Raw genomic sequence first — 14,899 nt, 5'->3', positions numbered from 1 at the left:
TACTCACTGCAAGACAAGCTAATGCTGCTGGTTACAACTAGCCCTAAGCAATGAGTGTTGTAGTCACACATAACCTCATTCCAACCAAGCAGCTTTATTATGTATTTTCAGGGAACTGGTCAGATTCCAAACACTCAGAAAATACCAAAGGCTCGGCTGTCCTGACAGAACCTCACTTGTACACACGCCTGTAGAGTGTGAACAGTGCCCAAGAAGTCTTTGATACTTCTCTCTCTACTGACAGTAGTCTATGGCCACGTTAAAGCAGTGCGTGTGTGTGTGTGTGTGTGTGTGTGTTACAGAGTCCGTTGCCAAGAGAGAGAATGCAGCCAATTTATGTAACACTTACTTAATCACTTATTATATTTTACCAGTTTTGTATTCTGGGTGGCAGCCAGTCCTGCTTAGACAGGGCTAGGGGAGAGGTTAGATTTGAGGGTTGTCATCCATCTCTGGGAACCCAATTTAATGCTTCTGTGTGTGTGTGTGTGTGTGTGTTTGTACAACACTGTGCGTCATTCTGGCTGATGAACTTGAATCAGTAACTGGGACTCCGCATTCCCCTCTCACTCTGTGGCTTTAAAAGGGATCAAGTCACAATGCCTCACCAAAGCTCACTTGCTGTCTAACAACTGGAGCACTGACGTACGAAACCGGACTGGAATTCTTTCTGAGAGTCCTCAAATTACTATTTTTAAGTATTTCATAATCATATCACACAGTATGTTTTGAATTATACAATTGGATTTGAAACCTGAAATTCCTCAACTTCAACATGTTAGCATGCTAAATTAGCATTCAGTTTAAAGCACCTCTTTGCCTCTATCATTACATCCAGCCTCAAGAATCTGTCTTGTTTGAGTGCATTTTGACGTTCACCTTTGATTTTAATGTCATAGACAAAAACATTTACATTTTTAAATTCAAGCACAACAGATGTTTTTATGTGTTCAGTGGGAGATTTTGGGAAAAGTGTCCAAAATTTTTCTCTAAATAGTTGGGCATAAAAAACACATTGAATAAATAAATAACTTCAAGGTTATTTCCATTGCAGTCCTTGTTGGAAAGCTATCAAGCTATTGTCAATACCCTGTTAACTCAAGTAAAAGATGTGTTTCACAACTGACCAAATATATAGTCATGTAGTCTTCATGTTGTTGTTGTTTGGCAGAAGTGGGGTAACGGTGTGGGGAAGAGTTGGAAAATGGAGAGTCAAGCTACACTCCTTCCCCTTCCTCAGGGCTTGGAGGCAGAGGACCTTTGCTCACGGTACTACTCAATTCCCAAATCTCTTGCCACTCCTGTCAGGTGGGGTTTAGTTGGTTCTTTCAACACCAGTCTCCCAACTATCCTCTCCAGGTCTTGAGGGCACCTTTTTATCCACATGAACTGCATGATCTTCAAAGCCAAACTGATCTGGTCAATGCTGTGTTTTGTTATGTGAATAAGTGATAGAGTAAGTGGCGGGGTCTGTACAACACTTCAAATAACCTCCTTTTTGTTTGGAATATGGACTAAGCATTATGTTTCAAAATCTCACAACAGTGTGATTCATGCATATGAATCATAATGCTTAAAAAATAAAAAATAAATATAACAGGGCCTTGGGAAGGTTTGGTTACATAAGACAACCATTTCTTTATTTCTCACCTCTGCTGTACACAACATGAAGAATCCCCCCCCCCCCACCACACACACACACATACATACACATATACACGCAGGTCTTAAGAAAATCTACAAAACAAAATATGGCTGTTTATATGCCATGTGGGCCGAGCACTAATAATACAGTGGAATTATAAAAAAGTGAATTATTCGTCATCCTCGTCCTCCTCCTCCTCTTCATCGCTGATGACATATTTCTTGGCCTTCTTGGTGGCCATTTCCTCGTCATCCTCTGCCTTTCTCTTTCCTGATCCCTCGCCCTCCTGCACAAACCAGAACATAAGAGGTGACGCGCTGATATGTAGTCAAGTGTCAGTAGTGCTGACAGCAGCGAACATTCTGTGCAGCTTTTCAGTACTTTCAGTTTGTCATGTTACAGTTGAATTTCTTTCCCTGGCGGTACCACAACATTACTTTTTGCAGAAACACTCAGTGCAAAATGAAATGTACGTTCTACACCAGGACCAGTATTTCCTGTCCTATTCAGTTCACATGAGGGTAATGTGACGAGTTGGCTTTTTAACCTCAACAGTGTACTGCATCACACTGCCCCCTGTCTATCCAGCAGGTTACTACACCTACCTCATCGCTGTCTAGCTTCTTGGCCTTCATCAGCCTCTGGGCCTTGTCATCATCAGAGCCTTCATCGCTGTCTGATGAGTAGATCCTGGCTCGCTCCTCTAGATTGGGTGGAGAGGGGGCAAAAGCAGGAGGATGTTCATTAGACGTCAGTGGCTTCATAAAAATGGTCTCACTTCTGAGAGAGTATAAAAAGAGAAAGTGACTGCGGTAAACATGATGTGTTCGTCCACACCTCTCAGGCCTCCTCCTCCCTTGTATTTGCTCTTGATGGCTGCCAGGCTGATGGCTTCCTCGCCCTCCTCCTCGTCATCGTAGCGGTCGGGCTCCAGGTAACTGCTGCTCAGGCCTCTCTGGTGCTGCTTCTCCCTCATCCTCCTCTGCTGCGACTCTCTGCGGATAGATGCTCGCAGCCGCTCCTCCTCTTTCTGCCAGGAGACACCAGTGGGAATTATTTTAAGCACTGGCTTCAAGTTTGACATTTCGTTTATAGCTGGTTATTTATTGTAAAATCGTTTGGTTACACTTAGGTAAGCGCATAAATGTGTGATAAATAATTCACTGTGTGGTACTTCTGTGATGAGTGCGAGTAGCATCTATCGTTTTTCCAACCTACTTTAGATGAAACCCTGCCTACTTCTTCTATATGATGAAAGCCTCAACAGCTGCATGCCCATGGAAATCAGTATGAGCAGGTAGCTATTACGTTAACATTAATAGCTGGATGTTGTTGGTAGCATGATCTGAGAAAACAGTGACTTGGAATGACTTGAAAGTAGATTTCATAACAACCTGACATAATGCTTTAGAATTTTGTGACAACACATCCATAAACAGTAATCATGGACTTGATAGTCTTACTGTTGCTCTTGCAATATATTGAAAGTGAACTTTCAATATATTGCATGTATCATATTAAAATGTTAATCAACGAAAGATTTAAGATCTTTAGTGGAGGCACACCCTTAATGGAAACAGCAAACAGCCATATATTCCTATATAACGTGGGTGCATTTTTTATGTGAATAGTTTAAACCACCCAGCCAGTCTAGCTAGCCAATTCTTGTCTCATTTGCGGTCTGATAAACACTTAATTCATAAAATTCAGTGAGCATATCGCCATTTCCAAGCCACGTGAGCTGTCATATTATCTGTATCTGGACACTGCATAGACCTTAAAATATTGACAGTTTTTTAAAATGTTAAAACTGTTTTTGAAAATTAAGACACATTGAAAGCAGCATTTAAATGGACACAGCTTTTTAAAACACTGATTACTCATCACAGGAAACTCTACTGTGATTGGTTCCCTGCCACTTGTGGAATGTGGGACTCCTGGTTTTTGAACCAGGGACGGCTACACGATACACCAGCACCACCCAAGCCATACTTTATGTAAACAAGATTACTGAACTATATTTATACAATAACTTTAGTAAAACAGATGTAAAATAGAACAAAGGGAAGGTGTTGTTCTCAGGAGAAGGGGGCTAGAGGGTAGACAATGGCATCCTGACTCTGGCTAAATCTACATCTGTCTACCACAGAGGCTCTATCCACAACATGGATGGGTAACTAGTATAATGAGTTTATTAATATAACAAATTAAAGGCATCACATTAATTTCTAGTATACTGTTAATATAAATATGACTATATTAATTATAGGATGTTACTATATTCTTTATAATTTCACATAACAGTATACTATATATCTTATCACTTGTATAATATTACAGTTACAGTAGTTTCATTTTTGTGGGTTGTTTACATCCATTAAATCTTTGTGCATGAAAAATGGCCTACATTGATCTCTAATTTGTTGATGCTAATTACTAACTTCATAATCAATAATCCTAAGCATTCATGCATAATAATGAGTTCAACATTTGAAAGTTTGCTGCAACAGTCAACCTTTTTATAATGCCCCTTCCCATCCAGACTTTGATTGGTCAAGTTACGAAGGGTGACACTGATGAGCGCAATTGACTTAGCACGCTATGTATCAATCTTAAATGGACATCTCAAGGTGGGAAAAAAAATAAAATAAAGAAGAAAAGGGAGTAGTGGGTTGAAGTCTGCAGTCAAACTCATCTGCTGAACATCTGTCATATTAATCTGTTTAACAAGGTACAATGGGAACACTAAAGGAGTTCTGTGTCAAAATATGGAATATAAGCATGAGTCGCAGGTCACACAGATCTGGTGAATCATAGACCCCATTTACACCTTGTATTAAAATGCAGTTTGGGTAATCAGACTGCAGTCGGATAGAGCTTGACCTCATCAAAGTACAGATGTAAATGTACTCAGATTAAAATCATATCTAGATACCTCCCAGACTTGCAGACACTACATCCATTTCACTGACCACTGTGTGACATCATTATGTAAGCATGTCTGGTTATGTCTTTATGTGACTGGACATGATGCTTGTCAGCAACTCATGCGAACTCTTTTGCTGCCTGTGGTAACAAAAGCTTCTCAAACAGGGCTGAGAAAATAGAAACAGAACAGATGGACAGTGTGAGAGTGTTACCTTAATCATTTCGTTGCGATGTGACTCTGGATCTCGTCCAGCCATGGGAAGGATTCTGATCTTCTGCGTCTTGGAGCAGCGGTCAGCCAGTGACAGGGTCATCTTCCTGTGGGTGGCGCTGTCTGTAGAGTGGGGCCTGGAAGAAAACACACCACGTCAGATTAGAGTGAGTGAATGTGTATATTTCCCCAGTGCTTGTTCTTTTTTTTTTTTTGGTAATTTGCAAGAAAAGCTTAATTAACCACAAAAATGATAAGATTTGCATTGCAAATTGGCAAAACACATCGATGTACTGCCAAACAATGCACTGAGAAAAGTAGCAATGAGCCAGAAAAGGTAAGGAATAAGAAGAGCTAACTTGGATGTAAACAGTGTAGGTTTATATTTTTTTAATTTGCTGTTTGCAAATGGTTTATGAGGAAGGAAATTCATTCAACATGTTTGCTCATTTAATGATGCACACAATGTGTTCCGCTGAAAAATACTTAATGCAAACATATACATATCTTTCAGCATCATACAGCTCAGACATCTTGTGGATGGTTTGAAATTGGCAGCAGACCTCACCGAACACTAGCCTGTTTTCCACGCTGTGCCCCACCAGTAGATCCTCGACCTCACCATTGGTTTTATAAAATTGCCTGTTAAATGTTTTTGTACCAAAGTGTTTCAGTGGAATAAGCGTTTTATTCTGTTTCTGTCTGCATAGATACCAACATGTATCGCTGCCTCAGCTTAGTCATTTTTTAATACAAATCATTTTTACTCAACAAGAAGGAACTAAAATGACTCCCTACATTATCAGCTTTTTTGTCATATTAGATTTATTTTTGCAACATTTTATCAAAACATTTTTATAATTTAACCTACAACTAATTCATGATCCTGTCCTGAGACCATTAGAAGCCTATCAAAGCAGAAAATGTTGCAGCGAATGAAGATATACTTTTTGTTTTCAGATCAATGCGCCTATGATTTTTTGAATCTCTTCTGTTTGGCAAATTGAGCCTCATTAGTTAACCAGCAATAACAGAAGAAAACTAAGCCTAAACTCTGTATCCATGTTGCTTGAATGTTTTTGTTCCATTCATTTCTGTAGTTGCCTAAAGCTCCTCTTTAAAAATAAAAACACTGTGTCCTAACCATTTGTACCCTGAGCAGCTTCAGCCCTAATCCTAATCAAAACTCTGCTCTGATGATAATACTCAGTCAGAACAAATAGTAAGTTCCTGTCTGGGAGGCTGGAGGGTTGTTGTGCATTAAAGGAGCTTTGGCCAGTGTCCTACTAGACCCATGTGGTCTGAGAAGACAGAACATCCAGGTAGACTTGGGGGCGCTAAGAGGCTTACACACTTCTTATTGGGAGAAACCTGGGCAGCTTGCACAAGGTGATCCAGGGACTTAAAGCAAAGAATGCATTTCTGAATGCAACTTGAATCAAGGCTGCCATTGTCGCTGTTTGAAATTAGAGGCAGCCTGGGGCTTATTTAGTCTACGGCTGTCAGAGAAAGGACGAGTATCCCTAGCAACTCATAGTTTTTGCTTCAGGTCTGTGTGAGACTCTGGTCTTAATAGCAGCCCGTCAACAACACAACAATGGCATGTTATTGTATTACCTGAATGTGAGTTTGGTTTTGAACACAGCCTGTCCCTGTAGTCCAGTGCCCTGTCGGATGAACAAGTGGTTGTGGTCTCCCTGCAGAGGAGCTTTGTAAACATCAAACACCTCGTTTCCCAGGTGGAGGGACATGCTGCAGCAAGAAAAAGACATTTGAAAGCATAAAAAGTACATAGCACGTCCCGTGTGTCAGACTGTAATAACCTCAAAACCCAGCTAGACATAACACACACCTGCCATCAGACCATTTGACAATGCGAGCGTTGCTCTCTCGTGTTTCATTACCCTCCTCGTCTCTCTTGGCTCTCCACCGAATGGTATTCTCCACCTGCGGGAGAGTATTATAAACTCTGGTCCATCGTTTGATAACAAAATCGAGTCACTTCCAAATGTCTTGACAAGTGTCACATACATGTGTTCTTAGAGGCTGATAATGCTTTCAATGTATTTCCATTTCAACCCATACAGACAACTACAAACCCATTCATATACACACATAAGATGGACTACATACCTTCAGTTTGAGCCTGGTCCGTCCCTCTTCATCCAGCATCTCTTCATCTTCAAATTCATCCTCATAGTACTGAGGATCAAAGGGTCTAAAAAGGGCAAATCAGTGAAAATCAAATATATACACCTTTAAGTTACAGAAAGGCTTTTATGGCCACCAAACAAATTTAGGCAAACACCACAAAGGAAACTTAAGTAATTCAATTCTCCTCCTCACTAGCAGCAGAGTAAAAGAATCCTACCGGGTGATGTCTATTGAAAGTTTCGGAAAAGGAGTGAGGAGAGGCATATTTTCAATCTTTTCCCCACATTTTAAAAAGGACATAAGAGCTCATCAAGTACAATGGGTGTTTTTAATGTATTTATTGACAGTGCCATGGTTCTGACCTGGGCTCCACAGACAGGAAGTTGGGCAGCTTGACAAAATAAAGGTCAGATCCCAGGTCTGTGCTGACTTTTGGGATCTCTACTTCGATCCGCGTTTCGGGCGCGGGTTCCTCTTCGGCCTGCTCCCCCTCCATCCCATCCTCTGTATCCTGGACACAGAAGGGAAGGGGAGGAAGAGAACATTTCAAAAACAACACTGTATGATTCAATGACCTGCGATAATAGGGATCAGCGCAGAGAGGCTTAGCGGGAGGCTCTGAGGAAAAGAGATTTGAGAACTCTTTATAAAAAAGGATTCGGCACAATTAAAAGAGGCTTGGTGATCAGTGGAGGAAAGAGACGGAGAGCGAGAGGAAAGACAGATACCAGGGGCTGTCCCGGGGTCGGAGGCTTCTCTGCATCGCTATCGGAAGAGATGTCGTCAGCTTCTCCAAACAGGTCGTCTGCTGCTGCTGCCGTCTTATCTGTGGAACAGCATGGAAGAAGGACTACTTTGAAGTACACATGTCCAGTGGAAATGCCAAATTTAACAGTTGTATAATGTTAACAGTTTCTTACTTTTCTTTGTTCCGATATCACTGTCTGAATCTGAATCAGAGGCGGTTTTTGCTTTGGTTTTCTGTCTCAGGAAATCATCTTCACTATCGCTCCCCTTTGCAGACTCTGAAAATTAAAATCACAAGTGATTAACAGTATAATTTCCACATGACCGCATGGACTCTAAAGGTACAGAACACATCTTACAAATGAAAAAAGGAACATTACATCACATAAAATAACACTAAGGGAAAGATTAATATCATATTAATCTCAGAGTTCTGAGATTAATCTCAGAGCTCAGGATAAAATTTTCACATATGGCCTTAATCCTCTTCCACAAAACGTAATGCGTAGAGATTAACACGAGAGGCTGCCTCATGATCCAGGTCAAATACAATATTTCTTCCATATTTGAACACCAGACCCCGGGAGTACCTGGCTTCCTGTTCCTTGGTCCCTCGTCATCAGAGTTCTCTCTTTCTTCATCAGAGTAATGACGTTTCTCCTCGTCTTCCTCGGACAGGTCGCTCTTAGCCCCTCCTTCCCACTTCTCATCATCTGACTGGTTTTCCCTGCCAGAAGCTTCTCCATCAGAGTGAGGGGTGCCAGGCCCCGACTGCGGAGTCCCAGGATCACTGTGCATGCTGGTTTAAAACAAACACGTAGAAATAGATCAAGAAAAGAAAGCCTGGTCCTCCAACAACAAAGGAGCACGTCTTAAAATAACTTTACAGGTTAGGCTGTTATTTTGTTTTCTGTCTTCCAAGATGAAGTAACACACAAGTACATTTTGTGATGAGGGCTAAAACAATAAGTAAATTATTAGTTGATCAGCAGAACATGTGTTATGAATATGATATTTGAACTGAATCATTGTTTAATTTATTTTTAAAACATCCACTTTTCGAGCTTCTCAAATGCGAGGTCTGGCTGATTTTCTGTCACCACAAATTGGATTTCTTTGTGAAGATGTCTCCTGGGGCTTTGGGAAATTGCCATTTGGGCATTTTTCACAAGTTTTTCAACATTTAATGGACAATACATTTAATTGTCAAAACAAATATCTTTGTCAAATTTTTATTTGTTGCAACTGTAGTTAAATGGTAAGGCTGGTAATATTCCATGTTTTTACTGTTGTCAACAAATCCCTTAAAAAGACCAAAACAAACACTCATTACTTCCTGACTTCACCAGTCTGTCTGTGGCACTTAGCCCAAAGCAAATTTAGTTATTTACAGCATGGTCTAATATATAATATAATTTATGGCGTACCTTCTGTCTGAACGGACACTGCCCCTCTCAGATTGAGGGCTCCCTGCTCCAGACATCCCACTGCCAGCCGGGCTTCCTCCATCTGACCGGTGGCCCCTGTCCTCCTCGTCATCATCCTCATCTTGATGGCCATGCTCTGAGCCGCTGTGCTGCTCTGCGTCAGAGCGATCGTTGTCCCCTTGGTCTGAGTGCATGCTGGCGTCCGACTGGTTCCCTGATGGTTCAGACTGGTTGTCGCTGCCGCTGCGTTGACTGTGTAGCTCATCCTCGCTGTCGTCTCCAAACAGCTCCTGTTGGGTAGAAGGAAAGGTGAGTGAGTTTAGCTGATGTACATACCGGCATCATCACAGCATACTGTACTCTGAAATACCATACCTCTCTGCCATGTACGCACACACACCCATCCTGCAACTACAGACACAACTGTGACTGTGAGAGAAGCATACATAATGTTTGTACTGTTGCTCAGTGTTTCTAGCAGGGGGTGACAATTTAGTTATTATAGCTGAACCTTGGGGTAAAAAGGTAGGGTTCATATGCAGCCAGGGAAAAACCATTACAGCAGATAGTTGAGAGGCTGCCAAACATTCACAAGCTGACTTTCAATAAGGGCATTCCTTTTTCCATCTATAGGAGTGCACATGCAAACTTCCACTGTACTTTTCAATCAGTCCACAGTTAGTCTATGCAACATTTTTTAAAAGAAATAAGTCAGTGGTATCCCATAAAAAAAAAAAAAATATGGTAGACACTACAGAGCAATGACTTTTGGTGAAATTGTTTCTATTTCTCCTCTTAGGTATGATAATAAGCAGAGTCTTATGTAACTGACAGTCCAGTGTCCAAACGTGAACACCCAGGCTCAATAAAATGAGAATGCAAGACAGAAATGTTCATTTATTTCTTGCCTTTATACCCCCATTCCTCCTCAGAGGTCAATGTGGGACCTGAATTATAAAAATGACAAGCTGAACATTTAATTAAGTGACTATTGGATAGGATTCAGGCTAGGGCCAGGCAATAAAACAATAATGACAATTATCCCAATGTAATTTTCCTCAATAACAATATGAATAGATATTCAATAAATTAGCAATTACTTTTTCTATTAAGATATTTATTATTAATTTTACTTCTGCATATTTGTTAATAATAATAATAATAATCATAATTGTTCTGAATGTTCTACCTCAGATATGTTAAGTGATCCACTGTTTGGCATCAAGTGTTTGTCATGTTCTGACCATTAAGAACCAAAGTTCACCGTCAGGTTTCTTCAACTTTCACTCTGAAAACAAAAATCAGCCTTTAAACTTTTAGACATTTTCGTGATCGTTTTCAATGTCAAATGATTTGAATTTTTTTATTGTGATAAAATTTTTGGCCACATCGCTCAGCCCTGAGTCAGGCAGAGCATGTCTACTCCTGCACTACCAGACCGACATCCACACTGTTTTTACAGAGTGTCATCAGTCAAACACAGACACACACCTTATTTATACTGGGTTTTCCTGCCTCCTGGCCTTCCTCTTCATCATCATCATCCCGTTCCCTCTCACTGTCACTGCCACTGCCTGAAGCGTTGCTGGCAGATCGCGGTCTCTCCTGCTCTGAGTCTGAACCAGAGCCAGAGCCAGACTCTGAAACACAATAAAGACACATAGTTCACAGAGGGTGGTTGTGTCTTGATTATCATTATTCTTATGACTCTCATTACACACTCTACAATGATAACTCATTTTCTGATAACTGTAAAAGGTAGAGAGTAAGAATGAGTAAGCATTGGCGATAAATACAACAACAGATTACATTGCTTTTCCAATTGTAGCATGCAGTGGTGTTGTCCGGGACTGCATTATAGTGGCAACACCACTGCAAACTACAACCTCAGTAATTACATTAACATTATTCTCTGTTATGTTGCATTAGTGTATATATATATATATATATATAAATAAATATATGAAAAATAACACATACTGCAATAAAGGATGTTGTCCATGTCTTCCACCCTAATGCTTCCTTTGAATACGTTACATACGTTTGAATGAATATGTTTGCAGCTGAAACTGGTCTTTGCACGGCATAAGATTTGACTGATACTTTTAGCTGTCTGTAGACAAAAGTACTGGGACACGTACAAATTACTTTTATGACATCCAATTATAAATCCATAGGCATTAATATGGAGTTGCCCCCCCACCTCCGCAGCTAAAACAGTCCCCGCTCTTCTGTAAAGGCTTTCTACAAGATTTTGGAGTGCATCTGTGGGAACTTCTGCCCATTCAGCCAGAAAAATTTTTGTGAGGTCAGACACTGATGTTGGATGAGAGGGCCTGGCTCGCAATCTTCTTTCTAGTTTATCCCAAAGGTACATGATAGGGTTGAGGTCAGGGATCTGTGCAGGCCAGTGAAATTCTTCCCACACTAAACTGGGAAAACCCTTCGTTTATGGAGCTGGCTTTGTGCAGGGGGACACTGTCATATAGAAACAAGAAAAGGCCAAACACAAACTGTTGGTCTAAAAGTTGTATGTTGCAGCGTTAAGATTTCCCTTAACAAAGACCACACCATGAAAAAAGTAGTATTAGGACAGTAGGAGTGTCCCCAATACTTTTGTCCTTATAGTGTATGTAACGTTGCTGTTAAAGCTCAGTGATAAATTAAAAACACAATTGCAGCATACTCTCTCATACTGACACAAGCTGCACTTTAGAACATTAATTAACAGTGTAAAAACACGATGCTGCTTTCACGCACAACAACGTTTACACTAACATTTGGCCGACTTCAACATGTGCTTGAGAAACACTGTAACGTTATTGCAGTCGTTAGTTTGTTTCATGAACACTGAAGGGTGGTTAGCTTGTTAAAATAAAAACTGACAAAATGAAGGGCAGGTCAAACGTTTAGTAAGTTACCGTTAAACATCCTAATCATAAGACACATCTGTGAAATCTGTGTAACGTTCAGGTCCCACTGTTCCCGATCATCACATGGGCAAAGCTACCTTCGGCTTTGCATCGGTAAAACCTCGATACCCATAAAAAAAAAAAGCAAACTTCCTAATCAAATGAGACTACATTACCTCGCTGATCATTGTCGCTGTCTCCATCACTCCCGAACAATTCATCCATGTCCGCCATTTCTTCCCAACTGTAGTAAAATTTAACCTACAGGAAATGATCGCCGGGCTTTGAGGTTTTGTTTCCGAGTTCAGGCTGAGGCGGACACGCCGGTGTAGTGAGTGTTATCAGCCGCAAGGAGTCGACATGCACCACGGTAAACTCAGGGGCCCTGGTCACCACAAAATAAAATACTCAATTATTACTCTAAATGCAATGGTTTGATATTTATTTTTTGTTTAAATAGTTTCCTTTTTAAACAAATAATAAACAGCCAAATATATATTTAGAAATGGCTATCTATAACACTTTTTTTCCTGTAAATCTTGAATCTTGAGCTGCTGTAACAAGCACATTTCCCAGGTGTGGGATCAATAAAGGTTATCTTATCTCATCTTAAGATATAAAAGAAGATAAGCAAGAAATTCAAGGTATCTGTTAAGTATCATAACACACAGTAGACTCAGCTCCATCTTGCATCCCATGTGTGAAAAAATCTGGGATATCATGGCTAGAATGAAAACCAGGCTGTAAATTATATTGGTTATTTGTTTCAGCAATTTAAACATTGAAATCCATTTACATTTTTCTTACAAAATTCCGTTTTATTTTTAAATTGTTTAACTGTCTGGAAACCCAGCAGCATATTTTTATCATTATCTAACTTCATATTGGATCATCTCAGTTATAACATTTTAACATCTCAAATGTAACAGATTACATACAACTGATGTCTTTACAGTAGGTGAGTACAGTACTTCTTATTTCATGTGAAAACCCACAAAGCAATCAAAAGTTGCCATTTAATAGTGTAATATGGACTTTTGCACTGTTATTAATGTTCATGTATTTGTTAAATGCCTGTTTTATTATAATACAATAAAATTCATCACATCTTTGAAAAAGGAGAATAGATATACTGGCAGGTTACTCAATGCAATCTGACTCCACTGTTGCATGACGTCCACATACATTGACAGTTGTTTTTTGGTGCATAAAACCTACATTTTACTCTATATTTTAGTTTGTAAAACATAAACGTGTTATTCATACTGTACTGTACATGCTACAATTGTTTTTACCTTGATTGGCTTCCTTGAATAAAAGTTTTCACAGATATGCCTGAGGCATTTAGCACATGGCCATCACAATCGGCCATCTTGGATTGATGGAGTCATCAAGCAATGAATATTTGGAATACAAGACAGTAACCACAATGTTGCCATCAATCAACTGACACAGTCCTCAAGTGGCTTGGAGAACATAAACATGACATATTAATCCAAAATGGAGTTTAAAGTAACTGTCCACAAATGTGTCTTGTTGTTTTATTTATATTGTTTTTATCTATCACTCTTTCTTCTGTACATTTTGAATATCAAGCTGCTGTAACAAGCTAACTTCCCAGGTGTGGGATCAATAAAGGTCATCTTATCCCATTTTAAGATTATCAGGAGAAAAAATTCATAGCATCTGTAAAGTATCATAAAGCACAGTAGCCTACATCTTCATCAGTGATATCATGAATAGAATAAAAACCTTGTTTTCTATTTTATTGGTTATTTGTTTAAGCAAAATTTGAAGTTGACTTTCTATTGCTATGGGAATATTATGGCAATATCATTGTGATGCTATGGAGGATTATATGTATTTATAAAAAACATAAATTATTAATGAGTAACCAAATACCGACTTTTCTATTAAAAACTCCAATAGGAAAATGAACGCACATTTCAGCAACTGTATTTATTGGAAATGTCTTCCTTCCAGCCATCTGCTGATGTAAGCTCAGGCTTTATTGGTGTTTCACTTGGCAGCTATTGGAACAGTGAGTCTCATTTTTCCTAAACCCAAGGTAGGTTAATGTGTGAATGTCTATATAACATGCCTGCCAAATCCAGGGCATCTGTCTCTGGATAACCCACTGAATCAGCTACCACCCATTTGCCATACCTGCTTATTTTTGACAGTCACAGGGCATTGTTTATATTTTAACACCACAGAAGATTTTGACCATGTTGACTACCAAGTGGTCTGTCACCCTGTAGTAAACCCTGCCTTCAGCTGATATGTATTGATCCATGGACAGACACTCATCTGTGGTGCGAAACTGATTTAAAATGACAGCAAAGTCATCTTCCTCTCTGCTTAGCTTAGCTGATTATATCATTTATCTGATTTCAGCAAAAGGCTACTTTCAACATCTCATCCCAAACCTTCTGTGCCACATGCAAGGCATCTTGTTGCAGTGAACATATTGTGTGAACCGAGAGGGTACATGAAATTCTATCTCCACTATTGTATAACACGGTGCAGTAAAAAGAAGATGAGCTTTCCCTGATCTTTAAAATCAAGAATTTTAGAGCAGGCCTACACAAAGTGTGTCAGTGTGGGTATTTGTGTGAGTGAGGCAGGGAAAGAGAATTTAGTTTTTGTATGAGAAAAGGAAATCAGGTAAACTCTGCACTCCCCTGTGCAGCCAGAGCCACAAGTCAGAACTGTCTGTGTCTGTGAGTTTTGCCTTTTGTGTGTGTATGGTGTGTATTGTCTTTCCAGGTCTCTGTGGTGCTAGGTAGCTTCTGGTCCACTGCTTGGCGTCAACTTGAAGTTGCCTGATATCTTCTTAGATCCACAGACTTCACTCTGAACACATTTACATTTT

The 14,899-nt window shown here is 39.8% G+C and overlaps 1 protein-coding gene across 1 annotated transcript; it reads right to left on the bottom strand.

Moving 5' to 3' along the window:
- Window positions 1-1,609: 1,609 nt before the first annotated feature.
- leo1 (LEO1 homolog, Paf1/RNA polymerase II complex component) lies at window positions 1,610-12,402 on the bottom strand. The gene is made up of 14 exons (XM_046032549.1): window positions 12,201-12,402; window positions 10,604-10,752; window positions 9,113-9,402; window positions 8,276-8,484; window positions 7,859-7,963; window positions 7,667-7,764; window positions 7,301-7,449; window positions 6,918-7,002; window positions 6,637-6,731; window positions 6,402-6,536; window positions 4,786-4,921; window positions 2,483-2,675; window positions 2,251-2,348; window positions 1,610-1,931 (listed from the first exon to the last, which is right to left on the bottom strand). Exons 1-14 carry the CDS (start codon window positions 12,256-12,258, stop codon window positions 1,815-1,817), a joined length of 1,917 nt encoding a protein of 638 aa, XP_045888505.1. The 5' UTR covers window positions 12,259-12,402; the 3' UTR covers window positions 1,610-1,814.
- Window positions 12,403-14,899: the final 2,497 nt, after the last annotated feature.

The sequence above is a fragment of the Micropterus dolomieu genome, linkage group LG20 (assembly GCF_021292245.1).
Source record: "Micropterus dolomieu isolate WLL.071019.BEF.003 ecotype Adirondacks linkage group LG20, ASM2129224v1, whole genome shotgun sequence".
Classification (NCBI taxonomy): Eukaryota; Metazoa; Chordata; class Actinopteri; order Centrarchiformes; family Centrarchidae; genus Micropterus; species Micropterus dolomieu.
Note: the sequence above shows the minus strand (reverse complement) of the source record. Positions and strands in the feature narration are given on the sequence as shown.